The sequence below is a fragment of the Lasioglossum baleicum genome, unplaced genomic scaffold (genome assembly GCF_051020765.1).
Source record: "Lasioglossum baleicum unplaced genomic scaffold, iyLasBale1 scaffold1685, whole genome shotgun sequence".
Classification (NCBI taxonomy): Eukaryota; Metazoa; Arthropoda; class Insecta; order Hymenoptera; family Halictidae; genus Lasioglossum; species Lasioglossum baleicum.
Genome location: NW_027470744.1, coordinates 10,185 through 33,347, shown reverse-complemented (window position 1 = coordinate 33,347; position 23,163 = coordinate 10,185). Strand labels below are relative to the sequence as shown.

Here is a 23,163-nt window from a genome sequence, read left to right as displayed (position 1 = left end):
TTATCGATGAAGAGTCATACGGGTCTTTGACACACGCTTAATGATATTTAAATACAATGCACATCTAATTTACACGTTAATGGAGGTACCAATAATAGACGATTATTTTAAAATGTAGTATGATCAGACACGTTCGCGTGGGATTAAATATCGGTATATCGTGTCATATTCTATTTCAATAGCCTTGGGAATATTTTCGCTGTTTTCTCGTTGCCTGAAAAAAAATTGAGCTCTGCATGGAATACAGGTCATGAATATTCTTACTCGGGTCACCCGATATTAAGATGCGCCCGAATGTAAAACAGTCTTCCGAAAAAACAATAGTCCATGCATAATTGTCGAATTGAACAGCGAAATTTATCGCGACTCGCTACATTTAAGAAAAAACACGCGAATTCGCTGTCTCCGTGTGCATTTATATCCGCGCGGTAACTGTGAAGGGGATAAATAGAAATTGATCGTCTGTTAGCGCGTTCGGAAGTACGAGAAGTGCACTCTAATTTAGCGACACGTTAATGTAGGTCGGACATCACGACGGAATTCAATTTTCTTCCCTGGATATGATTACCGTTCGCCGCTAAATTGCAATCCAATTAAGAGTACGTGCTGCACGCCATTTCTTCGCCAGTAATTTTTCTATTACCGACGTGTTTCTATTCGGGAAATACGAAACAATTGTCAACACTGTCATTATACATATGTGCATACGATGTATCGGACGTTATTGTAATTAGCATGAAAGCGGCGTGTGTAATCGGTTATGCAGGACTCGAAACCGAAAGTGGCTGGACAATTTGATTCTCGTGGCGCTGCTAATTTGTCGGTCACGAAAATTAGGTTAGAATTTCATAAGTCACGAATGGAACGCGACGCTTGCGTCATCTGTGAGCACAGATTTTCTGATCATTCCAAATCGGTATGGAAATTAGTTTACTACATAGATGTCGATATTGTCTCCACTGACTTTAGACTCGTTAAGTAAGCTAGATGGCGACAGTGCATAGAATAAATACGCGTTAGCCGCGAATTGCGAGTGGTATAGAAAAATTTCTTAATTTTAATACCTACACAGGGAATTGATAAGGATCGTATAAAATTAAATTTTATTTCTACCGGAAGATATTAATATTTTTATTGCTGGTGATTAGGAGAAAGGTGGGATCGTTTTGCAGGTATAGTTAATAATAAAATACAAGGATTCCTTTTGACGGGGTAAATCTATTTCAATGCTCGGTGTTATAATAAAAGATACAAAGTTATCTTTTTGTACGATGCTTCGTATTTAACCGGTTGACGTCGAAGCATAATTCCCCATCCTGATAACATTTCCTTACACTTTCTTTTTTAACAACGACAGTTTTTTTTTTTTACGTTTGTAACGTTATCTCGGAATTATTCGCGCGCATAATTGTCGAAGATTACAATTTCAGATACGAACAATCATGTAACAGTCCTCTAGCATTTCCATATCTCGATCGTTCTCGTCTGCAATCCAATTTTTTGCTTATCGCCGAGCGAATCTTGGAATTATAATCTTCGAGGTTTCTCGTACGGCCATTTATTTAATCATCCTCCTTTCTGTTTCCTCGTTCGCGTGACTCCAAGTAAAAACTAGCTGCCTTAGACAACGAAGTTTGAGGTGTCGTTAATCGAACAGGTCGAGTGTAAATTCTGATATTGGTCGAGCCAGGTTGAAGTTCGCCTTAAAGCGATTTATTTATTGTCTACTGTTCATGGAAGAAGTGTATATTGAATTTGCGCGTCGCGTAGTCGGCCTAGTTTCAAAATTCTCCGCCATTCATTTTTCCCCTGTCATCGTCACTTCCCTCCGAGTCTTTCTCTCGCACGTTTTCCCTGTGCTCCAGTTATTGTTCTAAAGTGTCGCACGGCGAACTATCGAATTGCACTTCTTTTACGATCCTTTTTTTTATTGACTGCTGGTAATTCCGTATTCGCGATCCGAACGACCGCTTTACGATTGTTAAAAACAACAGAAATAAACCTTTGAAACGTTCAACTTGTTAAAGATAACAATTATCCGCTAGAAAACATAATAACGACCCAGCAGGAACGATCTAGCCCGTGAACGAAACGGTTCCGTGTCCGTTGATATCGCGAGTCCGTTAAAAAATGGAAAATATAATGGAGGAAACGAACGATACGTCGCGAGTGGAAGTTTAGATCGGTTCCTAACGATAACAAACGATTTTCCCTAATTAATTACGATTCATTCTCGGTATCGGCGGAACGGCGAATAAAACGAATAACTTACGTAATAACTGTGGGAAAAAAACACGAGTTCCCGCGCAGCGATAGAACTCTGCGTGCAAACGTGTCTCCGCGCGCGTGTGTGTGTCTGCGTGTGTAGAGTATCCTATCTAACAGTATGTATATAATATATATACATCTCACGGAATGTAAATATTTTCATCTTTACTTCGTCAACGATCTACGTGGGAAGAGTGGACAATGAACGTCGATCATTCGAACAAGCTAATTACATATGCGTGAGCGAACGGTTTCCACCGAAATTCCTGGCACGAGCCGGTCTGGCGCAGTTGCGCGCAGATGCGCGCGCACGCCTGCGCAGTCCACCGATTCAGCCTGCTTCCTATCAGAGAGAAGGCTGAATATCAGAGAGAAACGTCCGATCAGTCGCGACATTATTAATCGTAATCGAATTTAATCGCCGACACGCGGTCGAACGCGTTTGCTTTAATCGCGCCAATTAGCCGGCTCGTTAAACCAATAAACGATACAAACATTGTAAAATTTATTTACCCGTCAGTGATTGTTCGAGCGCGCGAACGTCGAATTTTTCCTATTAATTCCCCTGTCAGCCCACCGATCACGCTCACTTCCGATCCGTTCGATTGCTTCCCGAAACGGTTATTCCAGGCTCGTGCCAGCAGCTCGCCTCTGTGTACTGCACCTATGCAGGCGTATATATAAATATCCGTGGTGTCCGTGTGTGTACGTTCATATATTATTCACGAAGATAACCGTTTTAACAGTAACAATAACGACAACAGCGATCGCGATACGATTGATCTCGGTATAATGAGCGAACGAAGACGACAGCGACGATACGATCAGTGTTGTAATTGGATATAATAGGCAACGCGGCTTTTTCGTAATGCTGCTCGCGAACAGTTCTCCTTGTTATCCGCGCGCATCTCGCGCCACGTGTACGTTGATAAACAGCAATCCTAAGCGTATGTACATATATTATCACGTGTTTTTCTCGCCGTTTGCTTCCGCGTTGTCCTCTAGGCCGTGGATCTTGGATCCCGGATCGTGCGACGATCTAAGGAGGGTTGAGCTTACTCACGGTGATCGTCGGTCAAAAAGAGAGAGAGAGAGAGAGAGACATATCGCAGGAACCAGCACAGAAGGAAGAACCGGCAGTGCCTTCGTTAAGCCGGCTCCGGCCATTTTCTCCTCGCGCCCTTTTCCCTTACTCCCTCTCCCTCGCTCTACCCCCACTCCTCCTTTCCCCCACCCCCACTCCTCTCGGTCTTTGTCACGGCGCAACATTTCCGTCGCACTCACCGGCCGAACTATATCCCCTTTTTATTAACACGGATTCGCACTATTCACTGGCGCGTGGTCCTTCTTCAGCTGGCTCGAGGTCTTATCGGTTGGCCGGCCGCCAGGATGCGCCGTACTCCCTAAAATCGGAATTATGCGCCTGGAAAGTAGCTCTCTACAGCTGCGCCACTTGCTCGTTATTAGTTTTGCCCGATGTGTTCGAGGCTAGGGAGATCTCCGTCACGCCTACGGACGTCTGCACCGCGGCAGTCAGCGCGCTCTGAAGGGGTATGCTCTCGCTGGTCAGGTCGCAGTCCGTGTCTGAAACGCACACCCGCACAACCACATTTTTCTATTCCTTCAGCCTGCGAATTGAATCGCGGGACAGTGAAAGTATCTGGGGAACGGAGGATCCCGAACTGACACGTTTCGTGTTTCAATAAACTGATAAGGTTACAATGGTCGCGGTATTAGTTCGGGATTCAGAATGGAAATGCTTTTCGCTGTGAAAAGAGTGCTATGTTCGACCGAGATGTTTTACGTATTTTCATCTTTTATAGCATTATATTATTCGATCAAAATTTCAAGGCAATTCCGATCTTTTTCGACTCGTTATTAACCCTTTCACGAGTACTGTCGTGTATTAAAAATTCGCGCAAACAATTAGAGGATCGTATCGGTATGATTAGAGAGTAATTGGTTTATTATAGTTACGAGCCGCGGTGGCGCTAGTGAGTTAAACGTAAAACGGTTTGAAGACGGAAAAACTCGAGGTGTCGCGGTATCAATTAGTTCCGCCACTTGGCGCTTTAATTCGCGACACTGTGTACATCTTGGTCGTCGATTATACACGAGGCACTTGGCTGTTTGACTGATGGGACTGGTGAAAGGGGAGAAGGAAGGTTTTAATGGGAGTAGAGTACCATTTACGATCGGCCAGGGTTATTACGTTGAATATCGTTTTCAGAGGAGGATGTGACGACAGCTGGTGTGAAATTTATTGACCGTTAAAGCCCATTAAGTGGTAACCCCTCGTTCTGGCTGCTCCTCACTCCGAAGACAGCGGGACGCGAATCGTGTTAAGTGGTTAATTCATTTCGCCGCACCTTTTCACCGGTCCTATCTTCCGCTTCGCGACTGTACTCGAATCTTCGCGTGGAAAATGGGTTTAAAAGTGAAGGAAAGAGGCGTATCAAGACGAACGAATCTTCTGCGTGAAAGAACGGAGAAAGAAAAGGAAAAGAAGAAGACAGCGGTAGCGACGTTGGGGAAAATGGCGCCAATTACAAGGGGGGACAACGACGCGGTTGTCGTGTAATTAGGAAAAGTTCGGGAACGGGGGTATTTTGCAATAGGCGCAGCGAGGGTCGGCGCGCGTGGGTGGCTGGGGTTTCACGAGGGCAGTTTAAACTTCGCTTAACAGCACTCGGAAATGAAAATTTCCACTATTAGTTCGAAACTTAACTGCCGAGTTGGAAAGAACAAACGCCGGGCCGGCCATCGTGCCCTCGGCCGAGCTCCCTCTTCTGCCGCGATCATTCAAGTTAAACTGCTTTAATTGGAATTGATATTTGGATAGGTGACCGTCTGGAAACCCTCCCTTGCTTCCGCGTCGCGGACCTCTGTCTATAATGCGCCGCAGAGCAGCCAGAGTTCCCTTTCGGATAATTAAAATTGATATTTAAAAGAAAAGAAGTAAAAGAAGAAGAGAAGGGAAAATGAACGGAGAGATTAAAGCCTCGGAGAGAGTCTCGCAGTTTGAAATATGGCGGAAAGGTCAGGCGAAGAGAGCGAAGAAGTCTGGAAGATTGACGCGACACCGAGGTGAGCCGAGAAGCTAAAATGGCCCGGTCGGAAAAGTTCTAAAATTACGGTCGTATCGGTGGTTCGGACACGTGAAACAGGAGCGGTGTGACGTATCGATTGTTTGCGGTTTAAAAAAAGCTCGAGAAAGTCCGCGGCGAAAAAGAGGAGAGAAAAGCGGAGAAAAAGGTTTGATAGTGGTCGACGGTGCGAAGAAGGACGAGCTCCTCGCGGAGCGAAAAATGTCGATCGTAATTAGCGTTAAGAGGTTCGATCGCAATGGCGTATTTCCTCTTATGCAATATTAACTGCGTGTTTCGGCTCCTCCAGTAACGAACGGATAATTAGTACGCAGTTAATAATACATTCCGGCTGATCGATCCGGCAAGAAGCAGCCTTGATTTTAGCTTGCGTGAGAGCGAGCAGCGACCACCGACCATCGGCCCTCTGCTCCTCAGGAGTAGCTTCGCCAGGATGCCCATTAAAACCGCGGGGCTCTATCTACAAACCTACTAATCGAACATAGAAATCAGCCAAGCCTGTAGTTAGAGCCGGTTCAAACGATCCACGGTATTAGCCGCACGAGTGTGCGGCTTTTTCCCCGCTTTGCCGTTCGTTATCCTCTACGATCCTCGCAATCCTCGTGTTCACCAAGGCCGTCCATATTAATTTCCCATTACGCGTTCTACGCGTCATCGGATATTTCCCTAATTCCGATTCGCGTGTTTTAGACTTCGAAGATTCCTCGAAACTAGTCAAGATGATACAAGGGCTGATGTCATCGAGTGGTATAAGGATTCTGAAGGTCGAAGCTTCTTTAAAATCGATCGTGCTATTTAGATCGCGGGCAATGTTTGATAAATCACCGTATTTTAACGTAACATCGCAAATTACTTTTCGACCTTAAACCTAAAACGGGTCGGTAGGATGCAAAGGGAAGACGGGAATACGGAATCGATCGTTCTTCCAGCCGACGCCGGTCCTCCGGACGAATTTTCAACGCGAAACGCTCGCCACTTAAATCCTTTGAAAATTTAATACCTCGTAATATCCGGTAGGACATAGGGGGAAGCGAAGGGGCTGCAGCAGCCAGCGCCTCATCCCCTGGTCGCCTAACGATCCTCGCGAAATTCCGTGTAAATCGGAGCCACGGCAGCGAACGCGTGTAGCCGTCGCGACGAGGCGATCTTCTTCGATTTACCCGACGACGAAGATTAAGCGAGATTGCAATTTAACTTCCCCGAATACCGGCAGACCCGACGGCTGACCAGCGCTCACCTGGACTCCATGAAACTTTCATATTCCGTGCTATCAGCGGGATCCTCCAGCCGAGGTGGCACAGGCTCCCAGCTAACCCTCTCTCTCACCCTCTCTCTCTCTCTCTCTCGGCACTTACGAAGCTGAAGATATTCCGAGAGGCAGAGATAAATGGACGTGACTGCGCCAGATCCAAGAATTAACTTAATAATTTAGCGCAGCATGAACAATTCCGGCCATTATCGTTCTCCCGGCCGTAATCCCCGGTGATTGCACGCCGCCCGGCTGTGTAACTAGTCCGTAATTACAATAGACAGTGGTAATGGCGGAATCGATTTCCATACGGAAATTGGACGAGAGTCGATCCGCCACCGGCAATCGGATTCGTATTAAGTATCATAGCCGGAAAATATTACGGTCACTCGAGCAAGCCTGCCGTAATTTCGCGTTAAACAGCCCCCGGGTCCGCTGTCTTCCCTCGTTCTTTCCTTCGCTTTCCCAGGGAAATCGAGCACGAAGCTCAGCCGTTCTTCCCGGAAGATGTAAACGCGATGCCGATGCCGGAGGAAGGAGGAAATTAGCGACGATTGTTTGCGATTCCCTGCCATCGCCTCTATCCGAGGCTCGAGCACCTCACCGTTCGATCGGACATAATGCAGAAAATTGGAATTACCCGTCGATCCGTCCCTCCTTCCTTCCTTCCCGTCGATACAAGGCTCGTCGAGAACGAATTTCACACACCCCGGACAGAGCGGGTGTTTTCTTCGCGGGATTATTCCGCTTTGACGGATCGGGCTCACGCGTTTAACCGGCGAGGACTTTGTTTTCTCCCGCAGCAGCTCGAGGAGCTGCAAATTGATCGACTTCGTGTCGCTATGAAGTGCCGGGGTATACAAAGAAAATACGACGCGTCGACGCCGATGAGAGAGAGAGAGAGAGAGAGAGAGAGAGAGAGAGAGAGAGAGAGAGAGAGAGAGAGAGAGTGAGAAAGTGGAGCCGCGGGTGGTACAAGGCGTTGGCAGCGAGCCGAGTTCACTACCGTGTTTCGGGCCTCGGTAATTTGCGATCGAGTCAGCGGATTCGGGCATTATTAGCCAGCTTTATCGCCGCGGCGAAAACTTCCTTTTAAAATGGAACACCGCGTATATTATATTTCTCCCCGGGACCATCGATCCGCGCTTTATGGGACCGTTTAGCGGCACACTCGGGGCTTTATTGGATCGGGAAACGTAAATCCTGATATTTCCCGGCGGGTTCCGACAAGGAGTCGAGAGGATACGGCTTGTTCCGCCGCGTGTCAGGGTATTATCGCGGCTGAGATTTTTTAGACAATCGCGAGACAATCGCTGTCTACCGGCTGGCCCGCGGAATTGCAAGCTGACGCAAGAGAAACGTAACGCTGTGCAAACAGTGGCCGATGAAAGGGTTTTAATCTGTTTCAACGTCGCGGCTATTAGACCAGTTAAGACGCTGGAAGGGTCGTGTTTGTTCAGAGAGGAAGGCTCCTTGGGCTTTTGACGGTGGCTCCAAGGCGTGCCGGGTTAATACGTTTAGTAGAGCTTATAGGTTATATTTGGAATCACCGGGAGTTTCAGCGGAGTGAGAAATTTCGGGAAAAATCGGCCAAGAATCTCGTAACGTCAAGTTGAAACGTGTTTGCAGGGATAAATTCCTCCTGCTCCACGACTATTGAGTCCTTAACCGCTTCCGTACTATTTAACACGGAAAAATGGTCGGGAAAGGAGACCGAAGTGACGAAAATAAAATGTCGGATCTTGAAAAAACAATGTAAACAAAATTCGTTCGCGGTAACTAACGCAACTCGCAAATTTTCGTCGAACGCGACAAAAAATAAATCTAATAATCCGTGACTCGCGCCTACTCGTCATATGCAAAATCTCCTCAAAATTCTTATCACGGTATAGATTCGTCGGAATATGGCAAGGGGTTAATATTAATCGGTGCTCTAAAAGACGAAAGGGAAAGAAAGACACGCGTTTCGTCGTGGGCCCGTTAATGGTTCCATAAGTAAGCGATACTATCGATAGGACTAGGCGTGGTATATATAGGAATTGCGAGAAAACCTCGAACCTCCTTTAACTTGGAATCCGGCTCAGAACGAGGTCTTCCTTATGACCGACTTTTTGGTCTCTGTTTCTCTGTTACTCACATTTGGTGATGGAAGAGGTTCCCGCGCTGCTGCCCTGCTTCTTCGACTTATCTCCCATGGTTACCTTCCTGCGGATGTTCTTGTCCGGCTGGAAGAGGATGATGTAGACCTTCGGCGAGTACAGACAGACCAAAGTGACCGTGGCACTGAGGCTGATGGCCACGCATAGCGTGGTGATCTGAGTCTTGTGCGCGTTCCCGGTTCCAAAGTAGATCGGCACGAATGCCAGCCAGATGATACATGTGCTGTACATGGTGAAGCCGATGAATTTGCTCTCTCTGAAGTTCTCCGGAATCTTCCTCGTCTTCACGGCGTAGACCGTCGAAATGACGATGAGCAACGCGTTGTACAGCTGGGAGAACAGGAAGCTCATGTTCTGGATGTTGCACTTGAGGATCACCTGTTGGCGATCCGGGTAGGAGAACCTCGTCCCCGGTGGCTCGATGATCATCCAGACCAGCGTCAGAACCACCTGGCAACCCCATGAAATCACAAATGCCACACCGTTGGATGTCGTCATGGTTATTCTACTCGTCGATCAAACAGAGAGCCGTTGACGCACTCGATGGGACACGCGATAGATCAACCAGCGTGGAAAAGAAACAGAAATCTCGCGTAACAAAGGAATGATTGATTGCGCGGTCAGATAACCACGGAATGGCCTCGGTTTTCTAGCTATAGGCTCGAGTGCCAATGATCATTGGAACGGTCTTATCACGAGTGCCAAGTGCAATCGCGTGTTTTGATTTATGCCGAACCATCTCGAGTGGCGCGATGATTTGTCCGAGAACTACACGGAATTGCTTCTCGCTTTTCATTCGCAAAATAGATCGTTCCACTCGATTCCCGCTTTTCCGTCGCGAAACATATCGATATACCACCGCCGCGAACCTTCAAAAGAACCTTGACTCTTCGTTACCGAGGATCGTTCGAAAAGATCGGAGTGTCCCACCTGCAACGCGATTTCTGTCGCGAAAAAGATCGTTCCACTCGATTCTCGCTTTTCCGTCGCGAAAAAGATCGATTACGCGAACGTTCGGAGGAGCCTTGACCCTCCGTTAGCGAGGATCGTTGGAAAAGATGGTAGTGTCTCACCTGCAACGCGATGAGCGCGGCTGCGATGCAGACTTGAGACGCAGGACTGATGTACCTGGGCCTGACGGCGGACCTCGTGGCGGGATCGAAGATCCTCGCGATCCTGTTGGTCTTGGTCAAGAGCGCGCCGTAGACGGCGCTGAAACTCACCCCCACGCCGAACCTCTGAAGAATACAGGTGACGGTGGTGGGCGTGGCGAGCAATAGGAACGTGTTGAGGTAGCAAACGAGCACTCCGGCCAGCAGAATGATCGTGAGCTCGCGTCCCGAGGCCCTGACCACCGGCGTGTCCCTGTGGTGGAAGAGCAGGCACGCGACCGCGAGGGTGGCCACGATGCCAAGGCACGAAATCACCGCTGGAACGATCGCGAACGCGCTGTCCCACCTGATGTGGTTGATCGGCAACTGGTAGCAGCCCCTCTTGTCCTCGTGCGGCCACTTCCCCGGGCCGCAGTCCATGCAGGTGTACTCGTCGTAGACGTACTCGTACTCCTCGCACTGGTCGCACACCCAGCAACAAGTGTCACCCTGTTGCTTCTTTATCATACCTGGCTCGCAGGGCAGCGAACACGCGGAGATCGGTATGTCTTTGGTGCCACGGGCCCATACCAGCTCCTCCGTCAGGATGTCCAGCGAGTTGAACCATTTCCCTACCACCTGCCGACCACACGCGTGCCTATCGTTATCGACCGTTCTCCCATCGATCGCTTCGCGTCGGACCAATCCCTGGCCCAGGTCCAGTCCGACCACCCGGAGAGATCTCGGAGTTGTCGGGAAATAGGGAACGGCGATACTGTAAACGCGTTTCGAGCGTGACCGACGTGATCGACGTGGAAATTTCCATCGGGGTCTATTGGACGGACAGCCGAGTGGACGCTACACACGCGATTTCAATTCCGGACACTCGATCAGCCTTGTTCAGAGGCGCCAGCTCTGACAGGGCGTTCGTGAAAATGCGACGATTTTTCCTTCCTTTCTTTTATTCGTTTTTCATTGCAACCGTTGTAAGCCAAGAGGCGGTACATTTTTCCCTTTTCCCGGGGATAAATATCGTCCTGGCTCGGATGATACTCGGGTTTGATAATGAGACACGTACCGCGATGGAAATTGAAACACGAGCGTGGCGACTTTCGAGTGGAAGACGATACAGGTTTCTCCCGTTTTATTTCACCCTCTTTTTCTTCCGTTCCTTAATAAACGGCCAACCCCCCCGTCTCTGGCGATTTAAAGTTACCCGCGAGCCGGGGTTATATTTCATCCCCCGTGAGTTGCAGCCGGCGGGTAGGAAGGCGGACGCAACGAAGGTCACGTTGCAATTTATGTCCAGCCGCCGCTTTATCGTTCGAAACACGACCGGCGCGCCCGGCTTCTACGTTGATTTACGATTTTTATCGAAAAACAATCGTTAATTGGATAGGAGAGGCCGGGGCCAGGGACCAGGCTTCGTACGTGGCTGACGTCGCTCTGCTCCGATGGGAAAAATCCCCAGGTCCAATCTAATTTAACGCGCGAATGCTCGCGTTCCCTTACGAGCACGTGGCAGGCTCGCGCAAATGAACCTGTGCATTATATTTTAATTATTCGCCACCGATTCGAAAAATAATTGGAAATAACGAAAAGATCCGGAGAAGAAAAGTGACCATGAGGATACGAAATTATTTTAATTGTTCGGGTTTGACCCTTTGCACTGGAGGACCTTTTCGCGCGGACGAACCAGCAACTCGATACGTTCTGCAAAACTTTTGGTGAATTTCTTACTTCGTTATTAACATTTTGCGCGTGTCTATACCTTTACGAAGGTAATTTCTTAAATTTTAATCTTTGTAACTTTGCTTTCCACGTGAAACTAAGTAGTGGACGAGAGCCACCTCTCGAGTGCAAAGGATTAATGGTCAGAAGGTTCGAAACGAGTAAAAATTTGGAAAAGAAAATTGTTGGAACGATAATATAATCGCGAGATCTATTTAATCGTGAATCGAAATATCAAGATTGTTTCATACTTTCACCTACGTAATTTCGATAGAAATTAGTAAGGGATTACAAGCAGGGTCGTAAGAAATTAGGATAGATAACGTTTTAAAATCGAAAGTTAAATGGTGTTCGAAGGAAATTAAAAAATTCGCTAAACAAAAGTTGCTAAAAACGTTCGAAAAATAATGAAACGCCCAATTTAAACGTCGAGAAGAGGGAACAGGAAGGAGGGTTTCTTAAATTTCTGGTTTTCGAGAATGGCAACCCGCGAAGCGATTAACTCCTTAGCCGGAGTGGCTCGGGAACCCGAAAAGAGAGCGGCACCGCGGGAAAGTTTGAGAAGGAGAGATTCGAATTACGCGAAACTCGACCGGCAGGAGGGGAAAGTTAGCCAAGATACGTATAAAAGAAATTCCTGAAAAAGTTGGGAAAAGTGGAGCAGGGAGAAAATTGGAGCGCGTGGAGCCTGGCCTGGAATTTCTGAGAAATGGAAATTAGTCGGAAAACAATTAATGGACAATGCGCCGGTGAAGGGTGAAGGGGATTAAAGGGGCAGAGCGACGGGGTGCAGAGGCCTCGGGGGGTCGTTGAAGGGGGGAGCGGGAGGTTGAATTGTGTAACCGAAGCTAATTCCTCAGAGCCGGAGATTATTTCAATTTATGGCAGTTCGCACTCGGTCAAGTTTCCGGAAGGATAATTATCCCTGTGGGTGGTGGAAATCCGGCGAACCCAATAATAGGAACTTGAATTTCGATATTATGCCGGGCCGGGGCGTTAAAAGTGCCGAAAGCGGTTCACCGGGAAGTTTGCCGACTCCGAGGATGATTGGCGAAGGGCGCGAAACGGGGGAGGGTTGGAGAAGTTCTAATTAATTGTTGGAAAAAGCCAGAAGCACTTTCACTTGCCTGATAGTGATAGCCATTAGTCCCGTTGTGGTCCGATTTCCGGAAGTTGAGGATCTCGTACCGCGCCAGGCCGTCTCCGTGCTCGTCGAACTTCACCTCGCTGCCAGCGGTGTCTGAAAAGCCACACGTTCTCTCTCTCTCCTCTTTCCGAGACCCTCTCTCTCTCTTCTCGAACAATAAAACGCATCGAGGCTGAGCGGAAACGGCAATTCAATCGGTCCCGTGGACCCGTGAATCGGCGTTCACTCGATCAAAGGCGTCTGCAAACGGTCTAGCCTGGCCTCCGACTTCCTATGATCTATCAATCTCTCTCTCTCTCTCTCTCTCTTCCTCTCTATGCTCGTTGATCCTCTCGGAAACCGGATTCGCGAATCATCCCTCGAATTGTCTCGCGCTTCTTCCCGAAATTCCGAAACTGCGACGAGCGTTCCGTTTACATATCGCGCGATCGTTTCGGTTTTAATATACCCGCTGCCAATACGGCTTTTAATTATCGCTCTTCCGCTCCGCGTAATTGACACGCGATTGTGCCAGCCGGCAAGTGAAATTATATCGACCTTTGCGTTTTTCCCGAACTCCGATATCGCCGCCGATACTCGCGGAATAAACGAGAGAGGAAAAGAGAGAGAGAGGGAGAGAGCCCGGGGTACCGGCGAAACGCTTTCGACGACTCTCGATTTTCTATTACCGGAGGGGAAACCTTTTTCACTCGATATCGGCCGATATTAGAGCAGCTCGGTTTTTCTCCTCGAACATTTCTCACGGTGTTAACGCGCGAGGATTATCACGCCGACGAGCACTCCCGCGCGTGAGAATTACGAGCACGTAGTAACCTGGGGAATAATAATTCGCGTGTTAACGAGGCACCCCGGGGAACCGAGGCCCCCCGCGATCTGCCATCGATGGATCGAACCTTTCCAATTTGAATTTTATATCATCCATCGGTCATTTTTCTACCTGTAACTTCGTCTCTGTTCAATCGGCGCGTTAATTTCTACCGCGAAGCGTTACCTAACCGCAAAATCCCAAAGGAACAATCGTATCTGATAATAAATTCGACGAGACTTACAGAAGCTTTAATCCTTTATGAGAACGTTGGGAAGAATAGATGCATAATGTATATCCTGCCCGAAAATGACGAATATCCCTGGCTAATAAATTATATAAAATCATAGGAATGCTTCTAAGAATCCTGGTATTTTAAGTTACGGTATTTTTAGCACCTCTCTTATAATCCTACTAGCCAAAAAGTGTCCACAAACCTCATGGTTAATACAGACCGAGTTGTATAACGAAGAGTGGATCGTAAATGCGTAATAACCTCTGGAAATATCCTTCTTCCGAAAGACTCCTCGTAAATTCTTTACGATCAACATGTTGGCGCGTTTTATTCGATAATTCCCGACGCGGATTCGGCATGAAAAACTCCGGAGTAAATCGAGACGAGCGTAAAACGAGTTAGCTTTGAAACGGAGGGGAGTTAGAGGCAGTGGTGGCGCTAGTAGCGGTTTTATTGCGGCGAATAGTCGCGGAAATGTCTGATTCATTCCTCGGTTAACGACGCGAGGCAAATTGTGATATCAACGGGTATCAGATCAGGTCAGGCCGTGACGTGCAACGTTACACACGCGTACATTTCTTTGCCTCGTAACTCAGCGTAAAGCACAGTCATCCGATGGCTGCAATATCTCCGGCTCTAGCCTACATTCCGCGCTCGATTATTGGCACGCAATTAAAAACCGAACACGGACGCGATACAATTGTTCCGCCTGTCTCTGACCAATCGCTCGCGATCGAACTTTTACCCTGCCATAACTCGTAATGGCATACCCGATACGATCTCTGTCTGACGATTGTTTAATTCGAACGATCGCTATTTTTGCGAATTTTTTCCGACCAATTCGGATAATGGAGAATACTAATTTCGAGTCTATAAATAACGCGCTCGTGTTTGTTTTCTTTGTCGGCCGAGCGGTGAATCGCATCCCGCGAAATTAGCAAATCTGTATTAACCGAAAGGAGCATCCACACGATCCCATATCTTCGCTGAAAATCCAACCCTGCTGCATATGTATGCCGCTTGCTTTGTTTGTTTGCCAAATATGGAAGCGTGCGAATTGTTATAGCTGCTTCACGTGACGCCATTGTTCCACCGATTCGGCGAATTTGCCGAAATCAATGCCCGCGTGATTTCGTAATTTCCTCGTTTCACGCGAATTTCGGTGTAAAATTCTTAACCCTTGCAAATTGTCAGATTTGAACTTTTTATTTCCACTGTGTGTAAAGACGTGGGTAAAAACTGTGCGTAAAACGTGGGTATTCTCAAAGGAAAGTCGATATTTTTGTTATTAATACCATATCGAGAGCTGGTATTCTTCGCTGATATTTCGTTAATCGTCGCGAGATATCTCGTCACCCGTTCGCGATTTACGAATCACGTTCGCTCGGTGATTCGGACTTAAACGCTCGGAATTAAAGAATCGGCCCGGCGCGAGCTGGGAAATCCGGGAAACGAACGTGAAGGGAGGGAAAATAAGAGACAGAAAAATAGAATTTCTTCCGATCCATTTTGCGGCACGACCTGTAATCTCCGATTCATCCGGTCGCCCGTGGCGAGGGCGGCCGTTGGATCGATCTAAAGCGTGCGAAGTCACCGAAACCGGGCCATTATTTCCTGGTCATTTCGTAGAAATCGCCCTGGACGTGCACACGTCGACCGAACGAATCGATAACGCCGCCCGCGGCCACGCCACTGGCCGATTCGATTCCAGATATCCTCCGAACTCCTCCCGGTGTACGTGTACTTCATCGCGCGATCGCAAAAGGGAAAAAACCCCGAGGAAAAATAAAGAAACCACGCTCGCACGCGCGACCGTTTGTCCAACAACGAGATACACGCGTAAAGCTGAAATATATCGTTTAAAACGATATCGCTGGGAGAAGCAAGTTCCACGATTATATCGAGAAACGTAGAAAATAATTCAACGATTTGCACGATGGTTTTAGGACGTTTACCGTAGATACCGACCGTGGTGGCGCTAGTGAGTTAAACGCAAAGTCGTCTTAGCCCTTTCCATTCCGAATTATATTTCAAATTTGTTACAAGCAACTCTTTCAAGCTTTTAAGCGTAGTATTCGAAATTTACTTCGAAGAAAGTACTTACTAAAAATAGGGCTATTTGAATAAACAAAGGAAGAAGCAAATTCGATTAAACATCGTTGCATTATATAATTTTCAAGTGACAAAGCAGCGCCTGAGGTAAAAACTGATGTCGAGTCATAGGAGTGCAAAAAGTTAAGGCTTTCGCAGGCAACTAAACTTTCTCTGTATCAATTAACGACACTTTCGACTCTCGTTACACGTTATTGAGATTTCTCAGTATTACGCGTGTCCAAAGCGTGTATACCAAATATCATATACATCGTCGAATTATTTCCTACTTAGAACGGAGTATGAAATATTTCAGTTGGTACGTAACTCTCTAGAAACAGCGCATGTTCGAACGCTTTGACGAGCGAGGGTGGGTGGGTGAAAGGGTGTTGCAAGGGTGGCCGCCACTGGGGGCGTCGAGGCGCGACTTCCGGTATTACTTGATTCTCCAAGCTCGATGCATCTTCGACGCAAACCTCCATCGCGCGTCGGTCTGATAAACGAAGGTAAAAAAAAAAAGAAGAAGGAAGAAAAAAAAACAATGGCCTTGGACTGCACATTTAGGATCGATACAGCACGATCCCCCTGTGATACCACCCCCACTTTTCCCTCTACCCCTTTCCTACCCTTCGTTTCCCTGACAATCATCCCTCTCGTTTCCCTCCTTCCTCCCTTTCACGTCGACCAGCAGTCGCGGTATGCCTCGAACCGTGTTTTCTCTTTTGCCACCCCCTCTCTCACCCCCTCCTTCCTTTGACTCCTTAGCGGAGATCGGTCTTTATCGCGGCGAACCGCGATGATAAAAGTCGGACGCGATCCGTTCCGAAGGTCCGCCTCGGCAAGCAAGGCGTCGCGCCGCTTTTATCAACCCTCTCTTCGAACCACCCTCTGTTTTCATCGGCCAGGCTTGAAATTCGTTTCGCGCTGTGCACGCGACGGGAAATCCGTGTTCGATCTAGCAACGCATCGGCCCCTTGGGAAATGCCTCGGATGGCTGTCGTTGGTCCCCGTCACGCTCCTCGCGAGCTTTCGCGTCGTCGGGGCAGTGGACTCGGCATTCTTGCGATCCGGGCAGAGAAGCACGGGTTTCGAATTCTTTCCCTTCGAGGACGATGATCCAAGGATAGCGAGGGTGTCTAGGTTCTTTTAAGCTTGGACTAGCGATGTTGCGAGCTTCCGCGTCGTCAGAGAAACGGACTTGGGATTCCTGCGATCCTAGGAAGGAATCCGTCGCACGAATTTCGAATTTTTTCCCTTCGAGGACGATTATCCGTGGATAGCAAGGGTGTCTCGGTTCTTTTAAGCTCGGACTAGCAATATAGCGAGCTACCGCGTCGTCAGAGAAACGGACTCGGGATTCTTGCGATCCAGGGGAGCAATCCGTCGCACGAATTTCGAATTCTTTCCCTTCGAGGACGATGATCCAAGGATAGCGAGGGTGTCCAGGTTCTTTTAAGCTTGGACTAGCGACGTATTACGCGTTCGCGATCAGTTGGCACAAAGGGTTTTCATTTTCGGATTTGAATAGCTCTTAGGTAGATTCCTAGACTCTCCTAGACTCTTCTAGGTTCTTCTAGGATTTCTTAGGCTCCTAGACAGTAATGTTAACAGTAATGTCCTTTTAAATGGATGACACGAAAACTGTTCAATATGATTTACACTGTGATATTACGTGGGAATTCTAAATGAATAATCGAAATTAATGTGATTTAGGCAGTAACCCCTCCCGCACTTTAACGAGTCTGACTCGTGATGAAGAGTTTAGCCCAAACATGATTATCACGAGCCAGGCTTGCAGAATAATTTTTTCCCAATTACGATCTTTAAGATATATCACAAGTATTTACATTTCGCCTCGTATTGCGACTGTTCTTAGTCTGATCTGGTCTGTTTACTGCTTGGGCCCGAGTTTCACTGAGCTAAATTCCAATGGAAGGGTTTAAACAAATGAGAAATAAAGCAAAAGACGTATAATACCATCCAAAATCGTGGTATCCACGAAAGTCACTATAGTATTTGTACCGTTCAAATTGATGCTATCCACGAAAGCATCGCTATAGCGGCATGTCGTTCTGAAATATCACTATAGCGTAGCGTCTAAGAGGTTAAGAAACAAAAAACTAATGCCGATGCTATCTCTCTAGGTCTCGCTACAACCCGTGATGATCTTTGTCAATAGTTTTTGCCGTTGTTTATAAGAAAGGGAGTGTGTAATATAAGTGTCTGATAGCATACTTACGAGATCTAGATATCTAAAGATACGTCAAACCGACGTCGTGTCAGTGCTATCGATAGGATGTCAATTCGACGTCGCGTTTCCATCAGTGGTACGAAGATAGCGGTCATCGTCGCATCTACGCTATCTCGGTATAGTAAATCACGTCTGACTGCAATTAATCTCTGTACTTCCTGATATCCCGTGAAACCGGTAAACCTAAGTGTCAATTCTCGATACCTGACGTTGCAGTGATTCTTGCAAAGTTATTTATCGCGAGTTCCGTCCAGTTTCGACGATGCGTTACATTTTATCGCGAGTCCTCGGGAATCCTCGGGTTAAGTTTCGAAGGAGATGGTCGGGAAGACGAATGGGTGTGGATCGTGTGTCAGGCGAGATGTGTCGAACACGGAGTAGATTTGGGGTAGCAGATAATTTTATTTGCCAGGAAGAAGACAGCGCGTGGTCCTTGTCGACCGGAGGAATCGATCGATCAGGAAATAGACGTTCCCGAGATTCCGGGGAAAGAGTGTAGCGTAATTGTGGGATTGACACAGCTGGCGATTTATTCGATTCCAGATACGAATTATTTCTCTGACTAACCTAACGTCTCAACTTTCGACTAACTCTGAATTTTCAACTAACAAGGAGATTGCAAGGCCTTGCGGTCACTGATTTAGATTAAATTTACAGGATGGTAAATTTAGTTTCCCTGATGGCGAGGATATACGATTATAGGAGCCAATACTCGATAATTTTTTAGATATTCGCAATCGAAGATTTTACAATTGAAATGTGGGTTTAAATCAATTTTGTTTGGAATAATTATTACATAGTGATTTAGTAGAATAGTAACGAATTATTGTTGTACGCGATTAGGACGTGGATTCAATTTCTGAGGTTCAGTGACTTTTTTTTCTTTTTCTTCCACGATTCATTCTTTCCAGCCACGATTGATTGAAAGTTAAGGCTCTTTTCTTCTATTCTTTCCGCGTTTTTATTATTTCTTATCACAGCAAACAAAATTTCGGTTAGTCAACAGTACCATCTCGTTGCTATCTCGATCTCGTTACGGCCCGTCGATGATCTTTGTCACCCTTTGGCCAACAATGGCCGTTGTTTAAGCAAGCAGCCCTCAAAACGGAAATCCGCTGTGCCAACTCGGCGCGATCGTACGGTACATAATGAAAAAGCGCGATACTCCGAGAGTAACGAAGATTTTCAATTACCGATCTAGCCGAGAATCTTTTCGCAACCGATATAACTGTCGGCCTCGTCTACCAGAGTCACACCGACGAGCTACTAACACCGTAAAACAATCGACCGACTCTCGCATACCTGGTGGAAAGGCTCAATTACCATTATCCACGTGCGCGGCGTTTAAACACAGCCCGCGGGTAGTTAAGTAGAAGTTAAATATGGCCACTCTGGTATCACCTCGTGCCATAAATCAAAGATCGCGGATAGGTGGTTCGTGAGGGAACGTATTAACGGCCAGTCATAAAGCCCGGCCGCGAATTCTGCTACTATACCAGCGGATAAAAGTTAATCAAGCGCAAAATGGCGTATCGCCGTTGAAAACAGGCGTTCGAAGTTCCGTCACCCGCGAATTATCCCGCGGAGCAAGGGCCCGTAAAATTTCATATCTGCGAACGGACGCCGGGCGTGTGTTGAATGTCTTCTTCGTTCCGGCGCGTTTCTCGTTCAACGGCTCGTCGATATTATCGGTCTGGCGCGATAAAGCGGGCGCGAATCGCGCGTTTATTGCCGGTCCCGCCGCAGCGGGGGGCGAGGCACGGGGGGCAAAAAGAAATTTAATACGCGGAGAATGGGAAAGAGGGGCAAGAGGGACCTGGGGAAGCGGAACACACACGCCCGGGCGCATTGAAGAGCCCCGAGGCCGCGGGAAATATTGAATTTTTCCAGGCCACGGGGATTCGGCCGGGCTTCCCCACCCCGAGCTACGTGATCCCCGCACTCACCTGTGAAGGACACGTTCAGCAGGTACTTCTTGTAGAACACCCCTCGGTCGTAGTTGGCCATCGTCGAGCACAGGCCCTCGCTCCTGGTGCACACGTCCCTCTGAAGATTGTGCAGAGCCAGCGCGAAAGCGTACACCGCGTCCACCACGAACTGAACCTTCGATTCCTGCTCGTAGCCGGCCTTCGAGGTTAATCTAAGATTCGCCGAGCACACGGTGGCGTTCACCGTGTACGCCGTGTTCCTCTTCAGGGCGCAGTCGAACACCTCTTCCCAGTACTCGCTGAACCAGGGGTTCCGACGGTTCGAGTCCGGGGTCAACGAGGCCATGTACTCGTCGAACTCCGGAATGTTCTCCGACTGGAGTTCCACGGTGATGGCGCCTTCCGCTTCCTCCTCGAGACCTTCCACCAGCTTGATCTGACGACCCCAGCCGTCGCTGGCTAACCATTGGAAAGGCTGACTCAGGTTGAACGTCTGGCCGCTTCCAGGATCCCTCTCGCGTCCTCGGCGCGCGTGAACAGGATCACAGCTCTGGCGTTCGACTTCTTGCTAAGTTTTTGGATGATGTCGTCGAACTCGCGGTCGTCCGCCGCGCTGGACACCTTGACCGCGGCTGCGATGCACACGTTCCTCTCGGTGGCCTCTCTGGTGAACACCTCGATCCCGTACTCCCCGTAGCTGCCCTCCGAGTAGACGGTGGACACGTACGACCAGTTGGCGCTTTTCACCACGTCCACCAGCGCGATCGACTGGAACGTGTCCGGAGGTACGGTCCTGGCGAAGTAGTCGAACCTGGCGGAGAGATTAAAACAGGGTTTGCCTTCTCCTATCGCGAGAGGGTAAGAGGATAGCTGAGAGTCACCTGGTCTTGTCGCTGAGCGCCATCGCGGTGGATGCGGGCGAGATCTGGGGGATGTGGAAGAGCCTCAACAAGTTGGCCACCCTGCAGGGACACCGAGCTGTACGAGCCGCCGATCACGCCGAAGATCGGGCCCGCGCTCGCGGTCTTCTTCACCCTCGGCACCGACTTGTCCGCGCACTCGAGCACGCTGATGTCCAGGTTGGACAGGGAGGCTCGGACGAAGTGCAGGCTCTGGTTGAGCGCGTACGTGTCCCTGCCGCAGGTGTCGAGGATGTGCACACCGAGCGTGATGCCCGGCAGGATCTTCTTGTCCTTGTTGATCTGGTCGACGGCGAACAGCATCGCCTCGAGACGCTGCACGCCCCGGTTGTAGACGTTCGGCCCGCACGAGGCGCCGCCCTTCTCGTGTACCGGAAACAGCCCGCCCAGAACGATGTCGCCGGGGATCAGCACAGCTTCCCGCTCGCTGTGCGCCTTCGACTGGCTCACCACCGACAGCTGGTGCAGCGATACCAGCAGGACCAGCACCCGGCCGAGGGGCCGGCTCATTTTACCCGGCATCGACTTCCTCTACTTGCTGCTCGAACCTTCCTGCCCGGTCGAAGATCGCATTTTATGCCGTGTCTTCGCGACGATGCCCTTCCGGTTCGTTCTATTCCGATGCTAGTGTCTTTAAAGTCGCTGCTTCGACTGGGTCTCTAGGGTCTACGGTCTAGGTTCCTCGGTGCTTTTTAGAGATGCTTTTCACAGGTGCTTTTCAGAGGTGCTTTTCAGAGGTTGCTCGGCGAGAGTTCGTAGCGAGGTTCTTCCGTTCCGTGCTTCGAACACGGTGCGGATAGAGAAATTTTCGGCCCTCCGCGGTCACCGTTTCATCCGGATATCTTCTATATACATGTTATCCGATCGCCCTGGCAGGTCGGTCGGTTAATGCAGTCTCCTCGAGTGTCCTCCCGGCTCGATCCATCCTCGAGCATCTCCGAGTCTAGCTGGAGAAAAGTCCCGCTCCGAGCTCGGGGTTTATCCCCCTCGATGCCAGTCTGAAGTCGCGTAAGCAATCTCGATATTAGCGCGTCAGGAGTCGAAGGAAGGCGGAGAGGATCACCGGAAGTAGTTTATCGATTGTACCACGTCGCCGGCCGGAAGCGTTTTATTCGCCGGTCAGGCCAGGAACCCGGAAAACTGCCCACCCCGACGACCCTGTCACACGCAACGCCACTCCATTTCCGCCATTCTTCGCCGTCCCGCTCGTTTCCGGTTCCTCCGCTCTCCCCGGGGACACGCGTGACCTTCGCCGTCGCTTTTTCTCTCCCTCGCGAGATTATCCTTCGTTCGGATAATACGCCGAGGAACGACGGGACACGGACTCTGTAAAAGCGGCAATTCGGAGAACCGAAGATGAAATTTCGCGTGTAACTCCCGGTGTAAAACTTTTTACGCGCGTGCCGGAGAAATACGGGATCCGGAGGACAGGAAGCGTCTTTCGGTAAAAAAATAAGGAAAGGATCGACGATCGAATAGCAAGTAGGTAAATAAATTCCAAACGCGCCGATAAATCACGCGTGACAGATAACTTCGCGGCAAAGTTTCGCGCGAGCGACTTACGCCGGTGGAAACTGACAATCGAGGGACCGGTGTAGAAGCTTTCTCCGCTCGTGGTTTGGAATAATAAATTCTGATAAATTTCCCGAGAAACGGGAGACAGGGATTCGAAGATTCGAAGATCGGATTCGAAGATCCGTAGGAGAGGGAGGCAAAACCTACGTACTATGCGTTGCTAACTCGAAGTTCGCTGAGAAAAGCGTAGAACCGAATCCCTACCAACCCTTATCAAACTCACCCTTTTTAACGCGATGACAAAATTATAGAAATCCAAATAATTGGCAGAAATCACCCCTTCCTATCAACCTGTGACAAAAACAGCTCAAGAAACTCTCGTCTTTCTTCTAAGATTAGAATAAGTATCCTAACATTTTTAATTTTCGCGTAATTCTTCGTTTGAGCCGTCTTCCTAAAAACTCAGAGTTTCGAAAACTCGAGGGTTACAGAAAAATTTCGTTTACGGATTCGTATTCGGAGAAGCGAGTTCTATAAGAAATATCTAATAGATATTACAAAACATAGAGAAAGTTAAAATTTGTTGCATAATGTGTTCTCCGTTGCAATTCTGGCCAATTAGCTGTCGTTGTTTACGATACAGGGAGTATCAACGGAGCTCCTACG

The 23,163-nt window shown here is 48.5% G+C and overlaps 1 protein-coding gene across 1 annotated transcript; it reads right to left on the bottom strand.

Moving 5' to 3' along the window:
* Positions 1-3,706: 3,706 nt before the first annotated feature.
* LOC143220870 (metabotropic glutamate receptor-like) lies at positions 3,707-21,492 on the bottom strand. The gene is given in 8 exon segments (XM_076446452.1): positions 3,707-3,852; positions 8,762-9,233; positions 9,857-10,513; positions 12,733-12,845; positions 20,081-20,551; positions 20,554-20,873; positions 20,944-21,023; positions 21,025-21,492. Coding segments are annotated over 8 exon segments (2,727 nt in total).
* Between the last annotated feature and the right edge of the window lie 1,671 nt (positions 21,493-23,163).